Source organism: Prionailurus bengalensis, chromosome B3 (genome assembly GCF_016509475.1).
Source record: "Prionailurus bengalensis isolate Pbe53 chromosome B3, Fcat_Pben_1.1_paternal_pri, whole genome shotgun sequence".
Classification (NCBI taxonomy): Eukaryota; Metazoa; Chordata; class Mammalia; order Carnivora; family Felidae; genus Prionailurus; species Prionailurus bengalensis.
Window position 1 is genome coordinate 82,677,094 of NC_057355.1, and position 27,941 is coordinate 82,705,034.

Genomic DNA, 27,941 nt, shown 5'->3' on the forward strand with positions numbered 1-27,941 from the left:
ACTATGCAACTGTTAAAATAGGTCTTTCTGGGAAAAAAAAACACCTTACCAGTAGAAATGTTTTCATTGGAGTCATGATATTATACCCTTTTAATGTGCAAATACATTAAACTAATTTTAGACCTGGGCAGTCTTCCACTTCAGTGATCTAATGCCATCCATGCCAGGATCAAGCAAAAGGCAAGCCAGAGAGGCAGAAGCATACTTCCCGGGAAACTGTTACTTCAAAGTTAACAGGAAAGTCAACCAATAAAGAGATATATTTGTATCTCCCTTCCATCTTAATTTCTGTACTGCTTTGGAGGGCTGATGAGGCCCATTGAAGAGGCAGAGAGATGCTAGCAGGGGCAATGAGAGGGTACCTAAGACAGATCTAAGCTACCTTATTGTAATGTGCAGAGCTTAACTCTTCACTTTAAAATTTATTCCTGTTCATACCCCCATCTTCACAAAGGATTTGAGTCAACTTACAAACATATTTGCAATAAAATAAAATAAATATTTGACTGAAATAAGTTAAGCAAAAGTAAAATACATGTAAGAAAACAAACAGATACGTATTCTCTGCTTGTCCTCAAGAAGGGTTGTGATTTGGCTCTCAATTTTACATACGAAAGAAAAGAAAAAAAATCTCCTCTATCAGAAAATGTATGGTGTCCTAAGATTAAAAATCATATGTATCTAGGGAAGGCCCGCTTCTTTTTTTTTTTTAAATTTTTTTTAACGTTTATTTATTTTTGAGACAGAGAGAGACAGAGCATGAACGGGGGAGGGTCAGAGAGAGAGAGGGAGACACAGAATCTGATACAGGCTCTGGGCTCTGAGCTGTCAGCACAGAGCCCGACACGGGGCTCGAACTCACGGACCGCGAGATCATGACCTGAGCCGAAGTCAGCCGCCTAACCAACTGAGCCACCCAGGTGCCCCTAGGGAAGCCCAGCTTCTTATGCCATTGTGGCCCGAGAATTTCTCTTGTGGCTTTAAGGAGAAGACAGGCATCTGTGATACTACAGCCCTACAAGAGAAACAAAATTCCGAAGGCAGTTTTTAAATGTAGGCTGGAGAAGTGATGTCAAAGCATAATTCAGTAAGAGCAGTTCTACAAGTAACTAAAATTGTAGTCCGAGCATAGCACTCTCTGGGCAGAGTCAACAACCTTGATGAAGGAGATAGAATCATTCTGGGAGAGCTCTCTGTGTTAATTCTGCCACCAGGCTTTTGTTAGGGATTAGGTGGCAGAGGATAATTTCCAGATTATTTACTTCCTGCCCTAACCCTAAGAGTCCATATTCTCCGTTGCCTATTAAATCTTTGAAAACCAGTGAGGCCTAGGGTGTGGTAGTCCTTTTAAAAAGAGCAAGCTGCCTGACGCATGCCAGTGTGCTGGTAGCACGTCTAGATCCAGCCCCTCTAACACACAGATGATACAAGGAAGATTTATTCTTTTTTTTTTTTTTTTGAAAAACAACATTGTCTCTTGCTTTGTATTGTTCCCCCATTTGTGTTAGAATCACTACTGATTCTACATTCTTCAGAATGTTTTCCAGTTCTTTGTCTAGAGCTTAGTCCAGTGTATTATCTGGAAATTTAGACAAGGGTTTGACTTCCTGACAGCCTAACAGAATCCTCCAAATACATCCAGAAATATACACTGATATTTCTAATTGATATTTTCTAACCTTGGAGATCAGAATTTTGTTTTGCTTTGTGACTGTTATTGTAATAACAACTGTTTATGGACAGGCAGCCCATGAGCCCATGAGAAAGTGGGGCCAGTCATTAACAGATTTGTAGGGTTGATTTTATTTTTCTCAGGCATTTTTACATGTATGTGGGTATATATGAGAATTGAGAAAATTACTGCTGGAAAGAACTCCATATTCCTTTTTATTTATTAATGGCAAAGGCAGACTGCTTTTCTCATGAGGAAGTCGCTCATGAATTTTCATTCAAAATAGTAAATTAGTGTCCACACTTTAATATGTTTAGAGTGGAAAGGGATTCTACATGCAACTGTGCATATCAGATTCCATGTCCAGAAAGCTAAATTTTATTCTTTAATGATATTATGATTGGGGCAGGTGCCCCTTCTGTGCTTACGTGCCACATGGTGTAGAGGATGATGGGAAATTCTGATCTATTATTAGTATTTCACTTCTGTAAAATTCTTAAAACATATTTTTACAAGATTTTGTTACCACTCCCTTTAGTGTCTTTTTTGAAAAGCAGAGGCAAACTTCCTTGAGCAAATAATGTGAACAGTGAGCACTTAGTGAATATTTGGGGAAAGAATCAATATGCTAAAGAAGCTAGGAAAATTGGATCATTTAATAGAAGTCCCAATATAGACAAGCTGGTATTTCAGGAACCGGTCTTGTGTTGTTGGATGTATTGGTGTGAAATGAACCATTAAGCGTATAAAAGATGGATTCTTAAATGCTCCTAAATATGTGTCACTGAGACTTAGGTAGAAAAACTGCCAGGACTTTATAGTGTTATCTTTTCTTCAACCAATAATTGCTCTATTTGGATGATTTCTTCATTTGGTTGTCTGTTTTAATCAAAATTCCTCAGTGGGCCAAACTGAAACCTCATATATTCACACACACCTCCCATTGATTTCACTTGGGTGAAACTTTATCTTTTAAGCAAAGTTTAAGTTGAAATGTTGAGTTAATGATGCTCACTTTAAATACCAAAGGCTGAATGCATTTATGTATTCAAACACTTAGCTAGTCAAACATAACTCCCATCAGGGTTTAGAGGAAGGATTATTTCTTAAACTATGCTAGCCTTACAAATAATGTATTGCTCTCCAATCTGCAGGAAAATAATACTGAATAAGCTTGTTAGTATTTTATTTCTGTGGTGAAAAGAATCTTTTTGTAACCTGGAAGAGGCAGAGTAAAATGGTGGACAGGATGTTGGGAAATATTTTTGGCAATTACCCATAGTAGTGAACCCAAACTTAGAAACAAATACTAAAGAAAAAGTTACACAGTTATTTCTCCATAGATTTGTCTCCATCTCTATTAAATTCTCCATCTATGAAATAAATACACTCATAATTCTGTGCTTCTCTAACAAAAACTGACTCTGATTTAGAAGACTGTTTTTCCTCATGTGATGAAGGCTTTCAACCTCCTAAAATGGGAATATTATACCTACAACAGAGTGTCTGACTCTTTTATTGTGAACCCAGTTAAGATGCAGTATATGGCAATTTAAGGAAGTATCCAAAATAATACTATTTGGGTGATGTGTTTGCTTTGTAACACTTTCATAGAGTAGATATGAGTTTGCTTTGTAACAGTTTCATAGAGAATATAACAGATTCCTACAGTACTGAAAAGGTATAATTTGAGAGTTTTTAACATCTAACAGATTACATATTTGAGTGGAAGAGTTAACACAAACCAAAGCACAACTACAGAGAAAAGTTTGTGAGGAAAATTCCTCCAAAAGAGTAGTTCCTATATTTATACACTTATAAAATTCTGAGCCACTGGCCACAGTTTCAATTACCTCTCTCTCCTAAAAAGAAAGACTAGGGCCTTTGTCACCAAGAATTCAAGAAAAGAACCTTGTTCTGAATTCAGCTGATAGAATCAGCATATTCTTCAAAGGGATATAAAACTATTAACTAGTTCTATGCTACCCCTGATAAATTCACTCATTGATGATCCTGTTTTCCTGTATAATAGCTGCCACTTTTCCTGGAAGACATCGTCCTTCCTAAAATCACTTGAAAAACACTTAGCACACCTTTGCAGGTAATGTAAACATAAGGAAGTAAACTACTTTCTTACCTAAGAATTTTCCTGAAATAATGAGCACATTAAATTGCATTCATTTCAGAAGGTTTCAAAGAACCAACAGAGAAATTCTAGTAATTTATTTGTGATTTGCTACAAAGTTACCTATTTTATTTTAGTAAATTTGGAAAGCTCTCAGGTCTTTTCTAAGCTGTGAATTAACACGTGGCCAAGAATCTGAAATCGGGCCCGAATGCTAAAAAAAAGTGTTTTCATCTTCAGCATTAAGACCTTATGAGAATTGTTGTTTGGCAAACACTGGTGTTGATTTTATGCTAATGAAGCAAAATATGAAACCAAAGCATTTACTGTACCTAACAAACTCAAGCCTGCATATTCCCAGCTAAAATGAAAATAGGCTAAAGAAAGGGTGAGCATCTGTGTTAGGTTCATTTGCCTCTGGTGGGTCTCCAGTGTAGACTCTCTGAGAAGTCTGAGGTGCATTTAACTAGAAGAAATGTTTTTTTGTTCCAAGCCTCTTGATAAGGGAAATAATAGGAGGGAACAGCTCAGTAGACATAAAGGTGAAAAAATGTCCATGGTTCTGAACATTCTACCACCCTATATATGTTTTGTTTATTCAAATCTGCTTTAAGTTTCAGTGTAGAAAAGAAGAAAATGTGGAAAGAACAGGAGAGCAACTCACATTAATTGAGAATCTACTGCACATAATATTTTTTTTATTAGCAAATGAGCCATTATCATGTACTAGAAGGCAAAATCCCACCTTCCGAATGAATGAAGAAGCCTGTCCATGTTGCACTGGTTGTGTTGGTATTGGCATTTGAAGATAAGATACTATGCTCTCTGTCACATGCTGAAGTCATTCTTGCCCTACTAAAGGTTTTTGGCTTCATTATCTACATTCATTCATCATCATTCTCCAGGTGCTATGCTGAGCATTAGCAATGCAAAGATAAACTCATATCTTACCCTTGCATTGTTTGGTCATAATCAAAATTTCTTTTTTTCAGACACATATGGAAAAGAAAACAGGCCTCTTTGTTTTCCTTGCTGATTAATGATTTTTATGAAACATCCTAAACACACAATTTCCTGGTGAAGCAGGGAAAATTCTTGTTTTAAGATCAGAGCTCAGGCACTTAAACACGATGCTTATAGCCTCCCCTAAAATTTAACATTGTCATTAGGGAACTACCTCTTGGGGTAAATGCTGTTTTTCAGATTTATGTCTCTCCCTGCTTTTTTCTAAGATGGCATCTGGGTTTATATGACTTTGTGATTCTAGGGTGCAGTGAGTTCCCCTGGCTTACCATGACCTTTGGGTATAGTTTGGCTGGGTTCAATGAAATGGATCTTGCCCTAGATATTCCAAGGTTGTCTCCCACTGAGGACTGCGTCTGTGTTGTTATCTCATGGCTTGGACAGGGGGTATTTCTTGCTGACTAGGCGTTATCTTAGCCCTCACTGACCCTGCCAACTCTCTGAGGTCTGGCTTCAGAGGTTCCTCCTCCTCTCCTTGGGGTCACTGTGCCTCTGTTGCTATGGCAACACCTTTGTCAAGTTCATCAGGTGAACTCCCAGAAACTTCATGGGAGAGAGAAGTGTCCTCAGGGAGGGGATAAAAGAGCAGGTAGCAAGGGGAGTCCTGACCAGAGTTTCCTCTGACCATAGCATTCCCACTCCAGGTTATGGTGAAGGAACTTTAAGGAAGTCTCTTCCCAGACTTCCTAGCAGGTGATGGAGCTGATATCCTTGTGCTTTTGGCTTTCTTTTCAACCTGTCTCACATACTTCCTCTCTGGATCTTAGTCCAAGAGATGGGAGGATATGTATCTTAGCACCTGCTCCTTTTGCCTTTATTTTTTCCTTATTCTCCAGATCCATACATATGGAAAGGGTGAGCTTTTCCCTTTATTTCTCCTTTGTTCTTACCATTCCCCTGAATCATACCTTCCTAATTTGGGGGATGGCATTCTGCTTTTCTCCTGTCTTTATGGTTAAAATGTGGGAGAATGCAAGGAGAGAGAAATGATGACCATAATTCGGGTGGCATTTCTAAAAGAAAATTTTAATGTTTGTTTATTTTTGAGAGAGACAGAGAAAGAGTGCGGGCAGGGGAGGGACAGAAAGAGAAGGAGACACAGGATACAAAGCAGGCTCCTGGCTCTGAGCTGTCAGCACAGAGCCTGATGTGGGGCTCAAACTCAAGAAACATGAGATCATGACCTGAGCCCAAGTCAAATGCTTAACAGACTGAGTCACCTAGGAACCCCTCAGGTGGTATTTCTAAATGATTGAACCTTCATGTGAGCAAATGCTTATTAGTCATTTCTTACTAGTAACTCACAGAGTTAATAAAGAAAGTTGATGGTTTATCTGTCCCTGTTACCGTGGTTTTTGTTTGTTTTTTAATATTTTGAAATAAGATCCTATTTCAGATTTCCAGTGTATGCTGGAATTCCTTGCTATTCAAAGCGAGGTCCATGACCAGCAGCCTTGCCAGTTGCCAACAATTGTTAAGAATGCAGAATCTCAGGCCACACCCTAGAATTATTGAATCAGGATCATCATTCAACAAACTCCTCACTTGCACATTAAAGTCTGAGAATCAGTGTTCTGGGCCACCATAGCCTTTCTGAAGCTTTTGGTCATATCACCTATACCCAAGATCAGCATTCAGCTAAACATTAATTCTACATGTCAGTCTGTGACAATCCTTGCCCTTGGATGCTTATGGTCTTAACCAGTAATATTTATAATGATGGTAAAGTAATTAAAATAAAATAGACAATTCTAGATTCAGTCTCCATCACCATACCCACCTTAAATTGTTTTTTTTTTTGACAGATTAAGATTAAATTGTAAGTTATGAAAAGTGGGTGTTCATTTTCTTGAAAAGCAGTCATTTAACGTACAGAGACAGGAACAAGATAGTAATAAGATACTCACTTGATAGATAAATCCAGATTCATACTTGAGCCTGCTGCTTCATTGGTACTGATAGGGTTTTGCTCAGTTACAGTTTGGCAAGGATGTGATTTCTTTTAAAGAGATGATTTTTGGAGAAAGGACAAAGTCATAGTTTTTCATCCTGCACTTTCATTTTCTGATCACAGTGTTTTAGAAGAATCTGGGCTTTACTTATGCACCAGGCTTTCAATAGAGAATCACATTAATCCTTTTAAGCTCCTTATTCTAATGATTTATTTTGTTGAAAACCATAGTGATCCTCCTTTGAATTTTAATGATTGCTGGCTATTCAAAGATTCATTGTTTTGACTTCCTGTCCTTACCTTTGTTTCCTACATGTCTGTGGGGAACACCTGTCTAATACTGGATCTGCCCCTGGTTCTCACTGGCTTACCAGAGTCACTCAAGCCTATCTCTCAGTGTTAAGCTGAAATGCTGGCTACTCATCCATGACAATAAATGTAGCATATATGTTTGCAGAGATAGGCAGGTAGACAGCAGAGGGACAAATAAATGATTGAGTCATTTCCCAGTGAAAATGATATTTAAGATATGATAAGAAATTGTGATCATAATAGAGAAATTAGTCAAATTAGTATTCTTAATCATGGCTGATTTTAGGATGTGATACCTATGAAAACCTAGTAGATGATAAAGAGATTTGAATTTTGAGGGTGCTATTCTGACCCCAAATTCTGGGCCATGTAACTTTCACAAGACACTGACCCTCCATTCCTCACACTGTTAATATGGCAATGCTCTCTTTCAAGGACATAGAAGTAGTCATTTTGTTCAAGTGCTGCAAATCCTCAAAAAGGGTTTGCAGATGGAAAGAGTGATGAAGTGTCGCTGGTATGAGCATCAGAATTACATGTTATGTTTTCAAAATCTAAGAAATGCTATGTCACAGGCTTGAGTTTCTATTTTGCCCACTGTGTAACCACACAGAGAATTTTTCTCTTCTCTTTTTACAGGTATCACCTAGGAACATCATGGGTTTTCAAGAATATATTATTCTAATATGAGATTTTAACAACTACACTGTATTTATGCATAATACATTTTGTGCCTTATCTTCAGGCTTCTGGACTTTGATTCAGAATATCAGGAGCTCTGGGATTGGCTGATTGACATGGAGTCCCTCGTGATGGACAGCCACGACCTGATGATGTCAGAGGAGCAGCAGCGGCATCTTTACAAGGTTAGAGCTACCCTTCTTGCCTTTACCTTGCTGTGGAAGATCTGATTAGCCTGACAAGTCTCTCTCTCTCAGGATATCTTTGCGTTCATTGTATGTATCATGGTGTCTATTAGAATTCCCTTCCCTGTCCCCAAACTCATTTCCATCCCTTGTGTGCTGACAGGCTGCACCGACATCATAATTGCAAGAAAGTTCCCTTTATCACATTCTATTTGGTGTAATTCTATAGAAGGACAAAGATTTATCTCCAAGATGAATAGCAATAAATGAAACTGCATTAATAAATAGACTGAAACAAAATGAAGGATAAATGGACTGGTAACATTTAACAAAATGTGTTTTCATTGGAGCACTCAGGTGGATTCTATCCACCCCTCAGATCTTTGCAGAGAAAAAAGAAATTTGCCTTCAGTTTGGCTTGCTACTTTCAGGGTAGAGGGCTCATTCAATTTAATGTTTATTAGTGATACATAGAGCAGACGTTGTCATATTAAGTCAATACATTTTCGTGTGATTTAAGAAAACTGGCTTGGAACTTATATATTGATTGCAGGCAATCCATCTAATAACTATCTATATTGTTTTTCCGTGTCTGCTAATTCACCTTTAGCCTAGTATGTTTTACCAATTCTACTTAAATAGTCTTAGAAGTTCTTATAAAACATCTATGTGATTTTGACTGAAAAAAAATGGTTGCAAGATTCACAGTGTCTGAAAAAGCTGTTGGGGAGGGTTAGAGGGACTTTCCACTGAAATATCAGATTGCAGTAAATCTTCCTCATTTAGGCAATTTTTATTGGAGTAATTCTGACAGTTGTCATCCTTGAATTGCTTTGAGCATATGGCATATTTCAAAGAGCAGATTGTGAATCATAAAAAATAAAATTAATAACTAACCACAGAATCAGCAACAGTATAATGACAAGAAACAACTACCCTCTAGCTTTAAAAAATTTCTTATAGAATAAGAAGTACATTCAAGGTCAAATAAAAATTGTCTTCTTTCTTCCTCATTATTTATCATTTTGAGTTCCTTTCCTTAATATATTAACTTTTACCTTCTCTAAAGAGAGATCTTTATTTATACTTTTCAAGGGTCTGGTTGACTTTAATTAGTGTCCCCTGAGAATCGTCTTGGTTAAGAGAAGATATAAGCTCCCCAGGGAGTCAGCACATGGTGATATTTTATTCCTTAAAGAATTGTGTTCCGACATTAATCGTGTTTGTTGACTATTAGCTATTTCCTGTATGGATAGCTGTCCACATTAACAACAAAGCTATCCAATATATCTTCTGAGCATAATATATTGTTAGAGTTACAGTCTTCACCTAATGTAAACAAAGCTAGGTGATTTCACATTTCATGTCAGGATCAAGAATTATGTATGAAAAAATGCCTATTAATCTTTATTAATTTATTGATACAAAAATATTAGTTTTATTCCTAATACTTAAGCATTAAAAATCGAGCCAACCAGGAAAAAATAATACAAAAGTTAACTAATCATAAGCCATTATCTCAGATTTTATTGCACTCTTGATGCCAAATAACATTTCTTTTCTTCTTGATGCATTTTGTATTTTGCACATAAACCACTATTTTTTTTTCAGAAACAGTGCTATTCTTTGTCAAAATCACATCCATATAATTTACATCACAATTAATAGGAAATCAGTCTTCTTTTTCTTGTGGTTTCCTTGTAAGTGCTCTGCCTAAGAATTCCCATTCTGGCATATTCAAAGCTATTATTCCACCCACTCAGTACTTCTGGATTATAGTGTTTTCCCATACATTTTCCGTACCAGGGTTCTTCGTTTGTGACTCATGTCCTGTTATCATCTTTCTGCTTAGAGGTGTTCAACATAGCTAACTAAGTTCATGAGACTAGCACTAACTTTGCATTTGGCTTATAAGCAAAATTAAAGGTTGAATTACACACCAAAGGCGAATGCTACAAGTGTGCAGAGTCTTTCTTTATACAAACCCCCACATTATTCCAGAGTTTTAGAAACCTCCAAAGCAATCCTGAGGATATTGGCTAAGGAGTCATTTAGAACTTGGGATGGCTCCTGAATTAGAAAAATTGATGGAGGAAAATTAATTTCAGGTCTTTGTCTAGAATCCTCAGGGATTCTTAGGTTAGGTCAACATTTTCAATGTCCCATTCGTCTGTTCTAATGCGCTTTTTCAGAAATCAACTCAACTGATGACTTGGGGGAGGGAGGTTTGAAGTCTATTGATCATAGAGACCCCTGAGTAATAGGGCTTTTCAGTTGGTCCCCAGGCCTTCCTAGGCTTTCAATACCATTTGAGACTTTAATCTTTAAATTTGTTGGCCCTGAAAGATATCAATGCTTTCTCAGCATTTTTCATCAAGGGCACCACTGACATTTGGGACAAAACAATTTTCTGTTGGTGAAGGGGACTACCCTGTCCACTATAGAGCATTTACTATTCACATTCCCTAGTCATTGTGACAATTCAACAGGATGCCCAACCACATGTCACAGCATTCCCAATCCATCTCAACCTATGTACATCATCTTCATTTCTTAAAATGCTTCTGTAACACCCAAGAAAAATTCCTTGCTTTTGTATTTTGTACATTGTGAAGTAAAACACCTTATATAGCTGATGTTGAACCAATAGTTGTTGAGTGAAAAAATTAAGGATGAATGCTTGCTTCAGCAGCACATATACTAAAAAATTAAGAATGAGAATGAAGTTTGTGATCTCTGGTATTAATGTAAAGAATGAAGGGGAAACGTTTAAGAGAGACCTTCAGCTGAGCAATGGTAAAATCCCAGGAACTGGAGACCAGGACAGAATCATTATTCCTGTTATCATAGAATCCAAAAGTTTTTCTGTCCTCTCTCTGGGGGCATCTCTATATTTCATCACTCAACTCTTTTCCTGGAGTAGATAGTCATGCCCAGATCCTGGTTCATTACATGCATTATACAGTCCTAAGTTGATTCCCAAAGTCCACATTTGGATATGTTGTGTTAGAGAAAGTATAATAAGTTGGTAGTCAATGAGAGTGAAGATTTTTTAGCATTTTCAACATCAAGTACTACTACCAATTTATTGTATATTCTGGTCTTCGATAGAAAGTCATCTGACCTTTACTCCTAGATAGGGAGGTACCAATAAATACCTTAGACTATTCATTCAGCAGACCTCCCAAGTTGGGTGCCTACTGTGGTATATTGGCTACCCTAAACCAGCAAAATACCAAAGGGATTTATTAAAGGAAAGGAATTAGACTTAATAGGCAAAGAATACATTGACACAACCTGACATAATTTAGAAACTTAACATTACAATGGGCTACAAAGTGGATTTTCTGTTTAAACCATTTCTTGTTATTTTCAGATTGTTAGAAATTGAAGACCATTTTTTTTTTCTAAATTTTCAACCGCAGGGTCTTAAGAGCAACCTGTATCTTCCTTATATATTCTTTCCTTGTATAACCACTTCCTTAAAAATACTTTCTTACTTGTTTTGAGATAGTAAGCCATACTGCCAATATCTTTCCCTCTCCCTTCTTTGTCCGGCCCACTGACCCAACCTCTGAATGGGGACCTTCTATAGCTATTTTCTAATAAACACTGGCAGTATTGTCAGCCTGGAAAACAGAAACGTAGTTCTTTCTCGTTTTTTCTTCCTCAATGTGAGAATCACCTCCAAGGAGAATTTGCTCCCCCTCTCTCACGTTCTTTTTCTTCATTCCTTCTACTTTCCTAAGTAGGACAATTTAATTTGTCAAAAGTAACCACCGTGATTTTGAAAGTTCAGCTCCTATTTGGACTGGAGTTACGTAGCCAGAATTCATAATCACTGGGAGCTGTCACTCTGCTGGTCTGCATGTGCATTAACTATTAATGGAGAAATATTTAAAACCCACTTGCAAAGGAAAAGCTCCATTTTTTCATTTCTACAGATCAAAGGTGGCATTATTCTTGGGCTCAGGGAAGCTTAAGACACCTCCTCCCCCATCCTATGAATTTTATAGACTGAGTGACCTAGAAGTATCTCCACAATCAACGAGGCTGGAGCTCAGGCTGCTGCTGTTGCCGTTCTGCCCTCTGCAGCAGACACAGTTGACTCTGCAGGGCTGGGAGGGTGTGCCCTGGCCAGGGCTCCTTACTGTTGCCACAAAGCACTGCCCATTCTCTGCCAAGTGCAAAGCACAGATGACAGAGCCCTTCATGATCCTGGATTGGTGTGGAGTTCTAGAGTCCAAAGGTTAATTTCAAGGGCCAAATTCAAAAGTTGCAGTCTGGTGATTACTACTATTATACTTGAACAAGAGCTGTTTTCAGATAGTATTCAGATAGTATGAAGCTCACCAAAAACAGCACATTTATGGATTTACTCCTTGAGAATGGTCTAGCTGCTCCTCATCAATAAAATATTAGATTATATCATTTCCAAGGGGTTAAAATAGCCCTTACAGCTTAAAGATTGTATAAATTAGTACGCATTTCAACTAAGACCTTTATACTTTCAAGGAATTCATACTGAAGATTTTACATTTAATTTTAAGGGTTAGTTGCTCTCATATAGTTCTGCTTTTATGGCAAAAATGCAAATGACCTCTATCTTTCTCTGTTGGTATAAGTGTTACACAATTATGTCCTATGTGCAAAAGGAAAAGGCCCGTTCACTTTGCATAATACAATGTTCACTAAAGGGGCTAATTACATTTTTACTCTGCTCTGGATTTGAGGTTGCTTATAAGAATTCACAGGAAAATTTTTAAAATATTTTTAACACTGAAATACAAATCAGAACTGGGGAAAATATACATAGACTAGAGTCCCTTTCTCTGAGAAGAGTTAATATGTAGGCATATAGACTGTATGGTCCTACACACTTAATAAAGATCCCAAAACTCCACTCTGGGTTTCCTGGTAGTGAAAGCGAAGAGGGAAATATGCTCAATCGCAAAATTTACATCTTCCATGAGAAAAAAAATCACACTTCATTTGAAGACATTAAGTTTATTTTGATACTTAGATATGAATACATTTTCTCTTAGGATTTTTTTTAATATATAAGGGATTAGAATGGCATGGTAGTGAAATATCTAACCACCATATTTCTTACAAGTAAGTTTCTAAACATAATACTTCTACCAAGTGAATTAATTATTTTTCTCTAACTCTGTTGCCAGGTAATGTTTACAGACTTTGATCACAGCTCTCACCCGAAGGTGGCACTCCTCTTGATGATAGTTTGGCCAGGTGGAATTAATAAGAGAGGACATCAATATTATATATTTGAAGAGAAGAGGATATTAGGAAAGTGAGAGGGAAATATAAGCATTGAAGAGAAAGAAACACAGTTGAAATTAGTTAATCTACAGTTTACCAAACAAAAATGAATAATTTAAAACAATTAAATAGAAAAGAGTAAGTTTAAATCATGGGTGGGTGAATGAATAGATAAGAAAATGCTAAAAAAAAAAAACCAAATACGAACAAATAAAAAGAGCTAAACACTGAAAGGATTGTTTTAGGAAAAAAACAGATAAGAGAAAGGGATAAATTTTAAAGGAGAAAATGTCACTTTTAGAGAATTTGGGTCTGTATTAAAAGGCAAGCATTATGACTTTTAAAAGAAAAACTTCTGGGGAATAAGAAACAGCATAAAAAAAGAAAAGTGGGACATAGCTGGCTTGCTATTTTATAACTATTGATGCCAAAATGATGTTGTCATAGCTATGAACCAATCAGAGAAAACAGATTAATCACGCTATCTCTATATTTTATAAATTCACAAATCAACCCTCTCTAATAGTTCTCTTTTATTTTGTTCTGGACCAGGTCTAAATAATTTCATATGTGGCCTGATACCTTTAAGACTGAACTTGAGCTTCTAAAAATATGTTAGGGTGGTTCATAGTCTAGGTCATAGGAGGTAGGCTTAAAATAGAAGAAAATCCATTACCTAAAAAAAAATTTTTTTTTTTTACATGTTGGTGTTTGGGTATAAAAGAAGTGTGTCAAAAAATTAAATTCTGTTAATTAGGATTTAGTTTGGAATTTCAGTACCAAAATGAAGCAAATTACTAGTTATTGAAGCAGACAAGGTAAAAATGTAGCAGATATATCAGGCACAAGAATCTAATGATAATTTTTTACCTCTTTCTCAGTAGATTAATTGTAGAGCTTAATTGTATGTTAGATTAAAACTCCATTAAGATAAGAAGAATATGCTTAAAATCATTATAATATTTCAAATAACATTTTCTAGTCATTTTAAAAGTGATCAGAATAGGAAAATCTAGGCTACCTCCACTGCTATGTAGAAATGGATTTGTTTTTCCATTTTTATTAAAGTTAAAAAGTCCTTAGATTAACTGCCATATTAATGTGAGCATTGATGAATCAGTGTTTGCTATGAAGACTTAAATATGCATATATTTTTCTTTTCTTTCCTTTTTTGAGAGAGGATAAAACTCATCCTGAACATGTTCAGAGGAAAAAGTGGATGGATGAGGTTTCTGAACAATATAGGAAACACTGTTTTTGCTGGAGCTTACAATTCCTGTTTGAATCACTTTTTTAAGAGGAAAAAAAAAAGAAGGATGTTAAGAGAATAGTATGCCAAGAAATAGTTGGCTGTGTGTGCATAGGGGCAAGCGAGGAAAGGCCGCCAGCAGTCTTTGTCTCTGGTGGGTGAGCTACTGTCCGGAAGGTGCGTTGGCTCTCTGGGCTGCCTCTGCTGTATTGTGCTGCTCCCTCTCTCCCTGGCCTGGCCTGCTCTGGCCTAGAGTGGATCAAACAAGCCGTGGGGAAAGTTCCCCTCATTTGCATCACTTCTAGACAGCCCTGTCGTACTCTTTGCTGACAGGAAATCACTGTCTTTGTCACCTTTTCTCAGGGCCCTCCTTTTGGCAGAGATGGGCCATGTGACCACGCTTAATCACAACAACAGGGCTGGCTCAGGACTCAATGACATGTTTTCCTCAGCACTTCAATAAATGGGGTAGAGGAGTCAGGAGGAAATGACTACATTAATTTTAAAGTGAAAAGATAATTAACACTTGAAGGACTAATGCTACAACCTATGGAATTATTATTCAAATTGAAGTTAATTTATCAAAAACTTGTGAAAACTATCTCCCCTAATGCAACTGTTTAAAAAAAAATAAACCTTGAATAGTAAGAGTTGGGCGTGTTGGAGGGAGAGTGGGAAGAAGGCGGGGAGAGAGGGGCTTTGGATGGAGAGGGAGAGAGAAAAGGGGGGAGAGAAAGAGGGAAATCATAGCAGGCATTAGCTGTGTTTGAAAAAGCAACTTAAATGGGCTAACACTTCAACATTTGGGACTGAAGGCTGGAGCATGTAAAACGCTTACTTAGATGATATGAATAGGACACTGGCAAACAAAAGCAGCAGTGTGCTCCTAGAAAACTGTGCTTCAAGGAGTTTCCTTGGCAACAGAAATGCAGTTCCAAAAGTAGACAGAACTTTCCTCAGAAAACATACTATTAATAACAACCTTCCGGAACAACTTGGAACAATTTGACGACTTGGCAATAATAATGCCAAGTGTTCTGCAAATTAATCTAACACATAACAGTTATGTTTCCCTTGCCCGTAATTCTGCTGGACCCTACCAAGAGCTAACTCCTTGCTTTTCAGTGGCAAAATGTGAAAAATATTTCTAAATGTTGTCATGGAAAAAGAAAACCAAAAGGAGTGCTGGTGGCCAACGGTGTCCAGTGATTGTGTTTAGCCTTTTGGAACCTACAATTGAATTTAATGAGATGAGTTTATTCCAATTAGAGCTACTACATTTAGCATCGCATCCCAACAAAGATGCTTCCGTGAACAAAACTTGTTAAAGGGTTAACAGCCTGAGAATTGCTGTGATGTGAAGCACATCTTGAGGCCATTGGTTATATAAATGTAACACTTCACTAAATACGTGCTGGGTGTTATTTTTAAAAGCATCATCATTTCTTGTCAGCCCAGAGAATAAACTAATCTTGGATCTACTTGGCCAATGGGAATCATTTGAATTCTCCTGAAGGCAATACGTTTGCCAGCCATGAAAGGTGTAGTGTTCCCCTCCTCTGACCTTTCCCGAATCCTTGGATCTAAAGGTTAAAAGTAATCAATATCTCATTGCGCAGCTTGGTTTCAGGGTAATAAGTAATAACCATCATGTTAAAATCCAAATGATTACAGATAGCACTTAAATGAGTTGACCTGTTTGGGAGCTTTTATTAATTGCAATTATCAGGATAATCATTAGAGTTTGCTAATAAAATTTGGATTAAATTGCAAAAATTTCAGCCTTTAACTTTTGAAAAACGACTCTTAATTAGATGTGAATGTGCAGTGTTCCCTCCTGTGTTAAGCTGAGAGATTTGGCTTCAACCCCACATATTTGTAGATTTCTTTCTGGTTTTTTATAAAATAAATTAGAGGAACATTTAAACTCCTCATAAGAAAGGGTGTTTGTTAGGTTCACTGCCACCTTTGGCTCCAGAACTGCTCCATACTATGTGTATGTTTCAGTTAAGTGACTGCATGGAAATGTCCCTCACCTACTTTTTTGCATTTCCTATTTTTAAATTATGTATCTTCAATGGTTATAATCATATGTAGGCTAATCTGGCTTGTACCTAGAAAAAAAATGTATGATGTATGATTACACTTTACATGATATGAGCTGGGAATTATTTATTTGTTTTTTTTTAAAAAAGGACTACCAAAGTTTAATGATGAAAACCAAGTATTATCATTGTCAAAGTGGTCTTGATATAAAAATAATAAATGTTAGGTTTAATGTTCCATGCATTTACATCAGTAAGGCACTGGTTGTCATCTATAACTGCCTATATCAGGAAGGCATTGGTTTTCGTAACCATATCATAATGACGACACTAAATCATGTAACTTACAATGTAAGTTATACCATAATCAAGTGTATAAGATATGCTACTGAACCCAAATATTAAGTCTGTATTATTATTCTAAGTTTTTATAATTTATTAGAATTTCATGCATGTATTCTCAAAACAGGAAGGTGGGGATAGAAGGGAACCTAGATGATATTTTAGTTATTTCAAAAAAGGTCCTGGTGCTGTCTTCCGCAACACATATACTAAAATTGGAACAATGCAAAGGAAATTAGCATGGCCCCTGCATGAGGATGACACACAAATTCATGAAGCATTCCGTATTTAAAAAAAAAAAAGTCCTGGTACCTGTTCAGAATAGTCTGGAGAACCCTGGATGGGAAAAGCTTAACCATAGTACTTTCACAGATAAACTCATTAACTTGCTTTTTTCTTGTCCTAATCTCGCTACCATGTCTAACCTTAGAAAGAGGTAGATTTGTGGTTGAGGAACATCATATTTGGAGTATTAAGATTGTCCAAAACCAACTATTTCCTTTACTAAATTTCCATCCTGCCTTAAATCCCAGCCTTAAGATTCATTTCTTTGGGGACGCCTGGGTGGCTCAGTCGGTTAAGTGTCTGACTCTTGATATTGGCTCAGATCACAATTTCACGATTCATGGGATTGAGCCCTGCATGGGGCTCTGTGCTAACAGCACAGGGCCAACTTGGGATTCTCTCTCTCCCTCTCTCTCTCTGCCCCTCCTCTACTTGTTCTCTCTCTCAAAATAAATAAACATTAAAATTTTTTTTAATTCATTTCTTTGAGGTAAAAAAGAGTTCACTTTACTGGATGCAGGTATTCTATGGGGGTAGGAGAATAATACTGAATTAAATGTCAATTTTAACATTTAGTTTAAATGGAAGGGCACTAGAAGGGGAAGATAGAAGGGGTAGAGAGAAGAAATCTAGGAAGGGGACCAAGGATAGATGTTATTTATTCCACCATTTGATAAAAAGGGAAGTACATTCGTGTGTGTGTGTGTGTGTGTGTGTGTGTGTGTGTGTGTGTGTGTTATGAGATAGGAGTAGGATGGAGGGAGAAAAAAAACTAAATTGGTCAAATCTTACTATTTGACTATGTTAGTGCCCCCTGTGCACATTCTTATTTAATGCTCACAATGATCCTGAATTATTTTTCCCTACTTCATGCATCTGAGCCTGAAACACAGAGAGGTTAAGTGATTAGCCTAAAAGACAACTTGTGCCTCAAGTTAGACTAGGGTTTGCTGAAATTACAAACAACCCCCAAGTCTCAAAAGTTTACGGTTATGAAGATTTACTTCTCACAGGATCAGTCACCCTCTTAAATATTCCTTCAATGTGGCAAAGAGAAAAGAGAGTTCTGGAGGGTCTCACTCTTGCCATTAAACCTTTACCTGGAAGAGACACAGTTCACTTCCTTTCAAAATCATGACCAGAAGTAATCACACGGCCTCACCCAACTCCAAAGTGGATGGGGAAATGCATCTCTACTCTAAGCCTGAAAGGCAGAAAGCAAGAAATTGTTGTTGGGCTGTATCAATAACTATCACAAGAAATAAGTCACTTTGAACCCAGTCTGGGTGGCTCTAATACCCACAATCTTTCCTTCACGTGCTCCTTGCCTGCTCACTATTGTCCCATATTTTCTTCTCCACAAGAGGAAAAATTCTTGCAAATGCATTTTCCTCCCTCCATATGAGCTTTTTGTGCCTAGATAAGAAAGAAGGTCCTACATATTAAATGGAACATCAGCAGAGAAAGCATGATGGACTTGGGTTCGCTCTTTAGCCAATCATCAGGCTATTCTGTGAAACTCCCCAAACTTTCTTAAGCACCTTAGCACCCTGGGAAAGTGTTACCATTTTGAGTCTCACGGGAACCTCCCATGTTTTGTCAGACTCAGGAAAGCTAAGGCTGAAAATATTTATGTTTTTGGGTGAGATGCACTAAAGGCAGCATTGCCCTAGAAAGGTTCAACCTCATGGATCCTGTTATTGCCAAAGGGAGTTACTGAAGAAGGGTCCCCATGGAGAGATACTCTAGAGGAATATCATTTGCGGAAAAGCCATTTTCCAGTCCTGTCAAGGAGGCAATTTTAGTTCTCAGAAACAAGGGCATTCCCAAGCATATTTTTAATAATGTTGGCATTTGCAGAGCTCATACATTCTTAAACTAGGCACTTCTGTGACACTCTGTACCTAATGAGGCACACTGGGGTAAGCTAAGAAGGAAGTGGTGCTCCTGCTGAACCTTCATTCATTTACATAAGACACAAAACATAAACATACACGCACATACATACACACCCATATTTTCTTGTACTGAAGCCAAGAAAGAGTCAAGCAGGCTAATACCTTTGGGGTTGTATAATTTTTATTCTAAATATTTTTAGACCACAGATCTCCAGCCTTTCTCCAGAAGGACATCTATACATCCCAGTAACTCATCTGAACACACTATTTCAGCCTCTTTCTAAGTAATTGATTCTATATGCTCACTGACATTTGCTTAAAGGAAATTTGTGACTTGTGATATTTCCCTTGTCATCTCATTTTATCCATTAAAAAGTAGGAAGTTTTGTTTTTGAAAAGTAGGAAGTTTGTGGGAGAGGTATAACACACACGTGGTTATGCACACACATTTATGTGTGTTTACAGATATACACATGCGTCTACAAAGTATTAACTCATTTATTTAAAAAAAATCTTTCATCAGGATTGAATCTGGATGAAACCAGATTCCTTGGACCAGATATGCTTGTAGTCCCAAGACATTTAAATCATGCATGTGTAAATAACTATATAAACTTCCTTCGTATATGCCAAGTTTCAGTTTGGAGCTCATTTCTAGGTTATAAATCTGGGCATATTGGATTTTGCTACCTTAATTAGAATAGTTTACTCCTTCAATATTCATAGGTGCATCCCTAAAAGAGCCCTCCTTGAGAATAATTTAGCCATGAGTACTTTGTTATAACTAAGTGCATATTTTTAGTGATGATAGATTTGGATTATGTGGACCAAATTTGAGAATGAATGATTATAATTTTTGTTAGACTCCACACTCCAGGATGGCAAGGTTCATGTCTGTGTTGTTTATTGCTATATCTCCACTGCCTAGTGCAATACCTGGCACATAATAGAAACCCAATAAATATAAGTTGAGAAACACTTCTCAAATAGGTTTATTTAATAATCTATTAATTAAATTCTATCAATCAGAACTATGCTATCATTTCATTACTTTTGCAAGAGAACAACCCTATTGTCATGCTCTGGTAATGAAACATCATGGCATCCTCTTATATTGTATAAAAAAAAGAAAAACAAAAAATCTCTCTCATTTAAAAACCAAAGTGCATTAATTGTAGTTCTTAATACTCAGAATACTTGAATTTGACCAGATTGGTATCAGGGAGAAAGACAGGGTGGTAAGGAAAGAAAGAGGGAGGGAGGAAGGGAAGGATAATGATGCCCATGTCTGAGACAAATGGTACAAAAATGTACAACTAATCACCATAATTCTGTAGCTAGTCTACAACCTCTCAAACTGTAATATTTGTTGATGTATTTTATTTATGTAGACATTATAATTACTTATTTCATATAACGATAACATGTATCATGCAAATATAAAACCTAAAAATAGAACAATAGATACAGGTGAACATGCACCGCCATTAGAAATGGTAGGAATATCAGCACATTTTTTTATTCTACCATGGTTAATGGGAGAGTTTATTGACATATTTATTGTAGAAAATTGGCTTCAGAGGGGTACGTATATCTAACAAAGTTGTCGTGAAGGAAGTGAGAAAAACAATAAGAGATTTGGACTTTAGCTCATCATGATGAGGGTGGATGGATGGAACCTAAAAGACTGATTCATCTCCCCAAAGCTACAGCTAACTAACTCAGAATATGCAACTTAAAAAATCCACTGCTGTAATGTCAGAAGGCTGAAATGTAATGTTGAAATTTTCTCCCACTCTTTCATTTAAAAAAAAGTTTCACACTTCATAATTTTAAAAATAATCCTCATATATGGTCATTTATATTTTTTACTTAGCCATTAATTATAGGATTTATTGATTTTAAGCAATTAAGAAAAAACTAAAAGATGTACTATTTATAATTGGAATTTGAGAAAGATTTGTGATGAATTTACTTCTTGCTCCTATTTATGTCCACCTTGACATCCTTCCCACTGAACTTTGTCCTTCCTCCTCAGCTTTCTTCAGCTGAGACATGTTGACATTTGAAAATAAGTGTGAAGAGCATTCCTCTCTGTGTGATTTTCTCTCTTCTTCCTCAGTCTCTTCTGCCTGTTGATGCTGAAGATCCATTCTGTGAATCACTGGATTTCTTACAAGCCATGAACAAAAATCCTCATGTTCATTAAAACTTAAGCTAATTGAATTCTTGTTCTACAACATGGGAATATAGCAAAATAACTCAAATTTGGCTAGCATTTTATAATCCATGTTTTGATGATAGTTTAAGAGGCTCTGTCCGTCCAAGTTTGGGTTAGAGAAAGAAATGAAGTATGGAAACACTGTCAGAAGCCTTTTCTGTTTACAAAAAGATCCAGGGATACCATGAGTAATGCCAGAAATCTCATGTGAAAGCCAGCTCTTGTGGGATTTTTTTTTGAGCTCACCAAGTTCAGGAAATAGACAGTTCCAGAAAGCTGATTGGAGTTCAAAGATTTTTTTTAAAAAATTAACTGAAGTGAATAATTGTGTTCTCTGTCCATTGGCCAACACTGCTGCTCAGATCTGTGCTCTGCTGGGGGCGTACGTCTCCCTGGGGCTAGGTAATATTGGGCACTTGATAAATACTTTCTGATTTAAACTGCCTGCGTAATGAGTGTTTTCTTCTGAATCTTCCAAAGTGAATCTCTTAGAGGTTTTGCACAGTTATTTATTTCCATGGGAAGTAAGGATGTTACCTGGAGTTTCAGGACTGCAAGTGACCTCATAAGGACCTTCATTTCATTTCATCTTTTCCAAGGATTGTTTTTCCTCCATCCCAGATAGGAGAGAATTTGTCCTCCATTAAAGATCTTTCCAGAGGGAATTCCACAGCCGCCCATTAAAATGTTTAACAACTCTCTCTGCCCTTAAAGTCTTCTTATATCTAGTGTAAATCCCTTCTGTTGTTAGGTTTAATTGTCAAATCGGGCAGAATCCATGGTCTGTAATTAAACCTCTTCTTTCTGTTTTCTATACAGTCACATTTCTCAAGCTTTTGCAGGTTTCTTTTCAAGTTAAAAAATCTTTTAGAAGTCCTTTATATCAGCTTTGTCTATACTCCATCTAACTGAAACCACTTCTGCCCTCTTTCGTAGGAGAAAATATGCTAATATTGAGACAGTACTGGTAAATCCATATATTTGAGGAGCTTTAACAAGCTCCACGGATTTCTCCATCAGGTTTTTCAACTCTCTCTTATTAACAGTTAATAAAATACTTCATGGATGGTTTGGAAGAGGAATATGGCCTGTCTGAGATGGTATGACTTACAGTGTATACCTAAAGAAAAAGGAGTTTGAAAAGGAAAAGAAAATGATATAAAAGTGGGCTAAAAAATCCTCTTCCCATTTAGGGACAGAGCTGCTGCTTCTCCCAGTGGATGTGTAATATATTATTTATGTAAGAGAGAGCATCATGCTTTTGGCTCACATTCCATTTGGAGCACATACAGTATGACAGTTTCCTTGGCTTATTGTTGTATATATGGCTATCTATTTTTAATACATTGCTTTTGTCTTTTTTTCATGCTTGCTTACATCTGTTGTTATGAAAACTGACATAAAGTTTTTAAACATAAAAGAAGTGATGGAGAAAGAGATGGTAAGAGACAAACAACATTTCAAAGGAATGCAAGATGGAGAAACAGGAGCAAAGTCTCCATGGAGAGAACCCAAAGCAGCCTCTGCAGGATAAATGGGAGGGAGGGTCAGAACATATTTCTGTAGTCACAGAGAAAAAATGGTCTTGAGGCTACAGAAAGCATTTCTAAGTTAGAAGGAGCATAGTACATTTTCCACCAAAGTGTTTAGACTTTTTAAGCTGTAGTTTTCAAACCTGTGAAATGGGAATAAGGATAGCACCCACTTTGAAAGGTTGTCAGGGTTCAATGAGTAATGTATGTAAGGGGTTCATCCTTGTGCTTGGTAAATAGCTTAATACATAAGTAATACTGTCCAGAATCAGGGGCTAACAAACTATAGTCTGAAGGTCAAATCCAGCCCCCAGCCTGTTTTTTAAATAAAGTTTTATTGGAACATAGCCAGGTGCATTCATTTATATATCACCTGTGACTCTTTTTAGAGTTCAATAAGAGAGCTGAATAGTTTCAACAGTGACCATATGTCCAGCATGCCTAAACCATCTGATTCTTTGCAAAAAAATTTTACCAGTCCCTGGTATAAATAACTATTATGTCAACTCTTTTGTAATATACATTATTCTACAGACTTGAATGATTTTCCAATTCAAATTTTCTATCTGTTGTATCGCAATAATACCTGTTGAATATCGTTCTTTTGCCCAAGGTTCTAGTTTTCCTTTTGTAACAACCCAAAGTCGGCCTGTTTTCCTTGCTTTTCAATGTAGCATTAAATGGTTAATTGGTTCATTTCACCACCAGGTGGCCTCCTACGCTCTATTGTGCTTGTGGGACCCAAAGGAAAGCAGAAAATGGATCTAATGCACTTCTTTTAACTTTGGCTGTGATGCTGCTCTTATTAGCACTTCTCTGGTGACTCCACTGCTCTGAAATCGCTCTATATTTATATTTGGCCCCGAAACATAAATTCACATTGACCTTTTTAGAAGATGAATTATAGATCAGAGTTAGAAAGAGTTAAAAAGTAAAAACAAAATAAAAATATATAAATGCATACTCACACATACATCAAAGTGATTTTTTAAAAAAAGAAGTTTGGCTATCTCTATAAGAGGTTTACCATGACTCAGTATTATTCTCATATGTGTACTGGCAGAGTTAACTAATCCTGAAGCTTCCACAGGAAAGACAAAAGCCACTGCCACTCAGATCTCCATATGTTAATTTCTCTTGAAGAGCATAGGTGGACTTCACCTCAGTGCCCCAGTTTTATTAAGTTATTTTATTTTCCAGATTCTTATTTTGAGTTTTATTTTATCTTATTTTTGAGCTTTACGAAAGACCAGTGCTTGGCGAGAAAGATTAGAAAGCTGTGTGATAAAGTGCCAGAGAAGGAGGCTGGATTCTCCTTGGGCAAAGACTCTTCTTCCCCGCAGGTTTCATTTTCTTCATCTGTTGTAAAACCAGAAGGATGGATTGGGAGCCTCTGAGGCCCGTTCCAACTTCAGTATTCTCTCATTGGTGAAAAATCAATGATTGATACAATTAGTAATTGATTTGATATGAACAATCTGGCAAAACCAGAATTTTAGGAACTCAATTTCAAACGGTAAGGAAACAAACCCATGGGTAAATATAATTTTTTGGAAAACTACCATAAAAAGTGTATAGTTTCTAAATGTCAAATTATTTTGATTCATTTCATATGGTGTTCATAAATGCATACTTTATGAGACTTCTAGACCTTTCCTTTACATTTTACTTTCGTTCAGTGGTAGATAACTATTCAGTTGGATTCTCAACAGTGTCTTAAATCTGTCATGGAAGTTTAGCTTTCTCTCTGATGTCTTATTTTCTACACATTTAAATTTTCCTACCTTTTTCTTTGGACACAATGATCAAATCCTCAGATTTCTTTACAGCAGAAAATAGATATATTCACTTATATTTCCATTGAAAATGGGTCATTTTATATGGTACAGATAACCTGTTCTTACTTTCTGCCTGAGTTGGGATACGCACATCACTGGTTTGTATTTGAATTGTCACATTGGATGTCATGGCAAATACTGCTAAAGGCATTTAGTTGTCTATGAGGAAAGGACCAGAATTGTCCCTAGGGCATTTTGGTAAAGAACAGGCTCACGTTTGAATTCAGAGTTACCCAGGGAGACATTGTGACAGGCAATCTCTCTAATTCCGAATTCCCTACTGGGACTACTTCTCTGGAGAGCTATCTGGTTAAAGGCAGATTCATACTTGCTTGGGGAAAAATTGATTACAAGGTTTTTCCCACTTTGCAAACTGCACTAATTAGTATCAAGCTCAACTAATAATATATGAAATTTGCATTACTTTCTGTTTGCATAAGCACAAACATTTCCTACTTTCTTTTTTTCTCATGTATTTTTAAATATATGTTCATATGTCACATGTTGATGTCTGATGCATATTAGGAATGAATGGTCTAATACTTCACCTTTACTTTAAAAGTAGGGAAAAGTAGAAAATTATGCTGTCCAGTCTGTTGGGGATTATTATATGCTATGAAAAAACAAAATAAAAAGAAGATTATCCTTTTTCTTAAGTAACTTATAATCCATTTGGAAAAGCAAAACCAAAAAACACAAAAGAATAGTAAAGATAACAAATATGTGTGGTACCAAAAAATAAGTGCTAGCCTTCTTAGAGCATCTTCATAGAAGAAATGATATTTGAATTGGGACTTGCTGGATGGAATGTAAATAGGTGGAATGGATATAGGGGCATTGCAGAAGAATGGGATGTGGGGGAGGAAAACCTTCAGAGGTAGGGGTTGGTTTGGTGTGACACCTAACAAGGACTTTACCAAAATCAGGAAGATACACTGGAGAGGAGTAGGAAATGAGCAACACATCATAATTGCTTTTGTCCATGTGTTCAATTAAAGTCAACAAAAGGCAAGAGACTTTTCTATTGAATGTTGAATCCTAGATTCAGTGTTTTCTTTAGTGAAGGGAAGTTATATACATAAATATACAAACTAATGGCATAAAGGAGATGAGAAAAGTTATGCAAAAGGTCATATTTTCTTAGCAGGCAACATTGGATCAAGTTTGAACAAACACTTATATATAGTGCTTTTTATGTAACAGAACTGTTCTAAGATCTTTGCGTGTATGCATGCATTCAAACCTCACAGCAAGGTTGTGAAAGAAGTATCGGTAGTATCCCCAGATGAGCAACTAAGGCACAGGGAATTGCACAGTTAGCAAGCAATGCAAACAAATTTTGCTGTCCAGTCTGTTGGGGATTATTATATGCTATGAAAAAACAAAATAAAAGGAAGATTATCCTTTTTCTTAAGTAATTTATAATCCATTTGGAAATGCAAAACCAAAAATGGGCAATCTAATTCCAGGCATATATTTTATTTTTTATTTATTTATTTATTTATTTTTGCCAAACTCTTTGAATCTCACTGATTCACAAATTAATATATTTGGCATGGGTCCTTGTCTATTACCATGTTTATAGAACCTAGTGATCAAATGGTTATGTGTATGTAGGTTTTGAGAAGTAGTTTTACTAGGTAATATCAACATATTCCCTCCTCCTTCCATTAATGGTAGAGAAAAATAGTAACACTTTGTTGATATATTTTCTAAAAGAAGGAAACTGTATATACATAGTTAATAAATATGTATTATAATAAATATATATATAATATATGTTATATATAAATATTATTTACCTTTTCAGTGACTCCATTCCTGTGTCCTATTTTATCCTCTAATGTGAACAGCAGTTACAATACATTATTCCTAAGACATATAACAAAAACAAATGGGAAATATGCAGTCTTACCTTGCAAATGGGTAACAGATGAGAATGTCATACTACAAACATATTAAAATCAAAGACTTTGTTTTAAAATAGTACATTATACATAGAAAACTGAAATTTCATACAAACAAGATCTATTTATATCTTAAAATGTCTATGGTGGATAAGTGGTAAGTATATCATTGTCCCTGTTTTACAGATGGGATGACCAAGGAAATATGAAATAAAGTCCCTCACTATAGCAAGCCACCATAAAGCAAAGGCAGAAGTAACAGTCACAAAGAAAGTGGTGCCCAGTCCAGGGGCTCCCTATTGATAAGCTTAGAGAAAATTCAACGAAATCACAAATGTTAGGACCTATTCTTCTTGAAAAGTTATCCAGCGTTATGGCTGCCCTAAATGGCCACATTCTAGTACTTCTGCTTTTTTGTTTGTTTAGATCTCCACTTGCTAGATTTTTGCAGCCCCTATGCAAAATTTTAAGTCATCATTATCATATTCTTTCATCTGATTATTTCCGAGGAACCATTCACCGAAAACCTTCTCTCTAGCTGTGATTTCTTTCCCCTTCTGCAACATTCTCTATTTTTATTAGTTTTTATGCTTTATACTCTGTGGACTGTTACTGTTTCCCCTATCTGGAAAAACCTTTGTAATTTCCCCTATTTACTTATTACTTTCTCTCCATCCATCTGTGCATTTCTTTCATTTTGTTCTCTAAATCTTTACTCCCTCCTCTTTCTCACTTTTATCACTCTTGTGATTGGATACACATACACACACACACACACACACACACACACACGCACATTGTGTTTCTTTTTGATGGATCTGTTCCAATAAACTTCCTTGAATGTTTATGGCAGACTCCCTCACATAGCTGGAAAAATGCTGAAAAGCAAGTATCATAACCAAGGTTTGTTTATTCTTTGTAGTTTATGCTAAGAAATTTTCACCTGTACCTTAGAGCTTCTTTAAATTATGAGCTATCATTCTTTTGAATAACTATGACTTTCAGTGAGAGCCTATCTGCCCTTTTAGCCTCAACTTCATGCTACTAAAAATTTGTGGAGGTTTGGAAGATGAAATTATACCAAATGAATCTGGCCATAGAAGCTGCAAGGGTGGAGTTCTTAAGTGTGTTTTGACCACCCAGAAGTCACTTTATTTTTTTGTTTGTTTGTTGTGTGTGTGTTTAATTTATTTATTTAAATTAAATTCAATGAATATACAGTGTAGTATTGGTTTCAGGAGTAGAACCCAGTGATTCATCCCTTACTGAAGACCCCACTAAAAGGGAGAATTACAGGCCAATATCCCTAATGAACCTGGTTCCAGTCACTTTGAATGGCATTCTTGACCTTATTGACTTTGTACCCCCAGGGCCTACTAATTTCTTCACAACTCT

The 27,941-nt window shown here is 36.4% G+C and overlaps 1 protein-coding gene and 1 non-coding gene across 5 annotated transcripts in view; both read left to right on the forward strand.

Moving 5' to 3' along the window:
- The window catches only part of AKAP6 (A-kinase anchoring protein 6), a 480,061-nt gene that overhangs the window by 341,562 nt on the left and 110,558 nt on the right, over nt 1–27,941 (forward strand). For all 4 annotated transcript variants that reach the window (XM_043555958.1, XM_043555961.1, XM_043555960.1 and 1 more), the window contains exon 9: nt 7,829–7,949. In XM_043555958.1, the coding sequence (XP_043411893.1) occupies nt 7,829–7,949 (121 nt within the window). The remainder of the gene's footprint in view (nt 1–7,828; nt 7,950–27,941) is intronic.
- Nucleotides 17,051–17,157, forward strand: LOC122469698. The gene has a single exon (XR_006293593.1). It is a non-coding gene; the product is annotated as a U6 spliceosomal RNA (small nuclear RNA).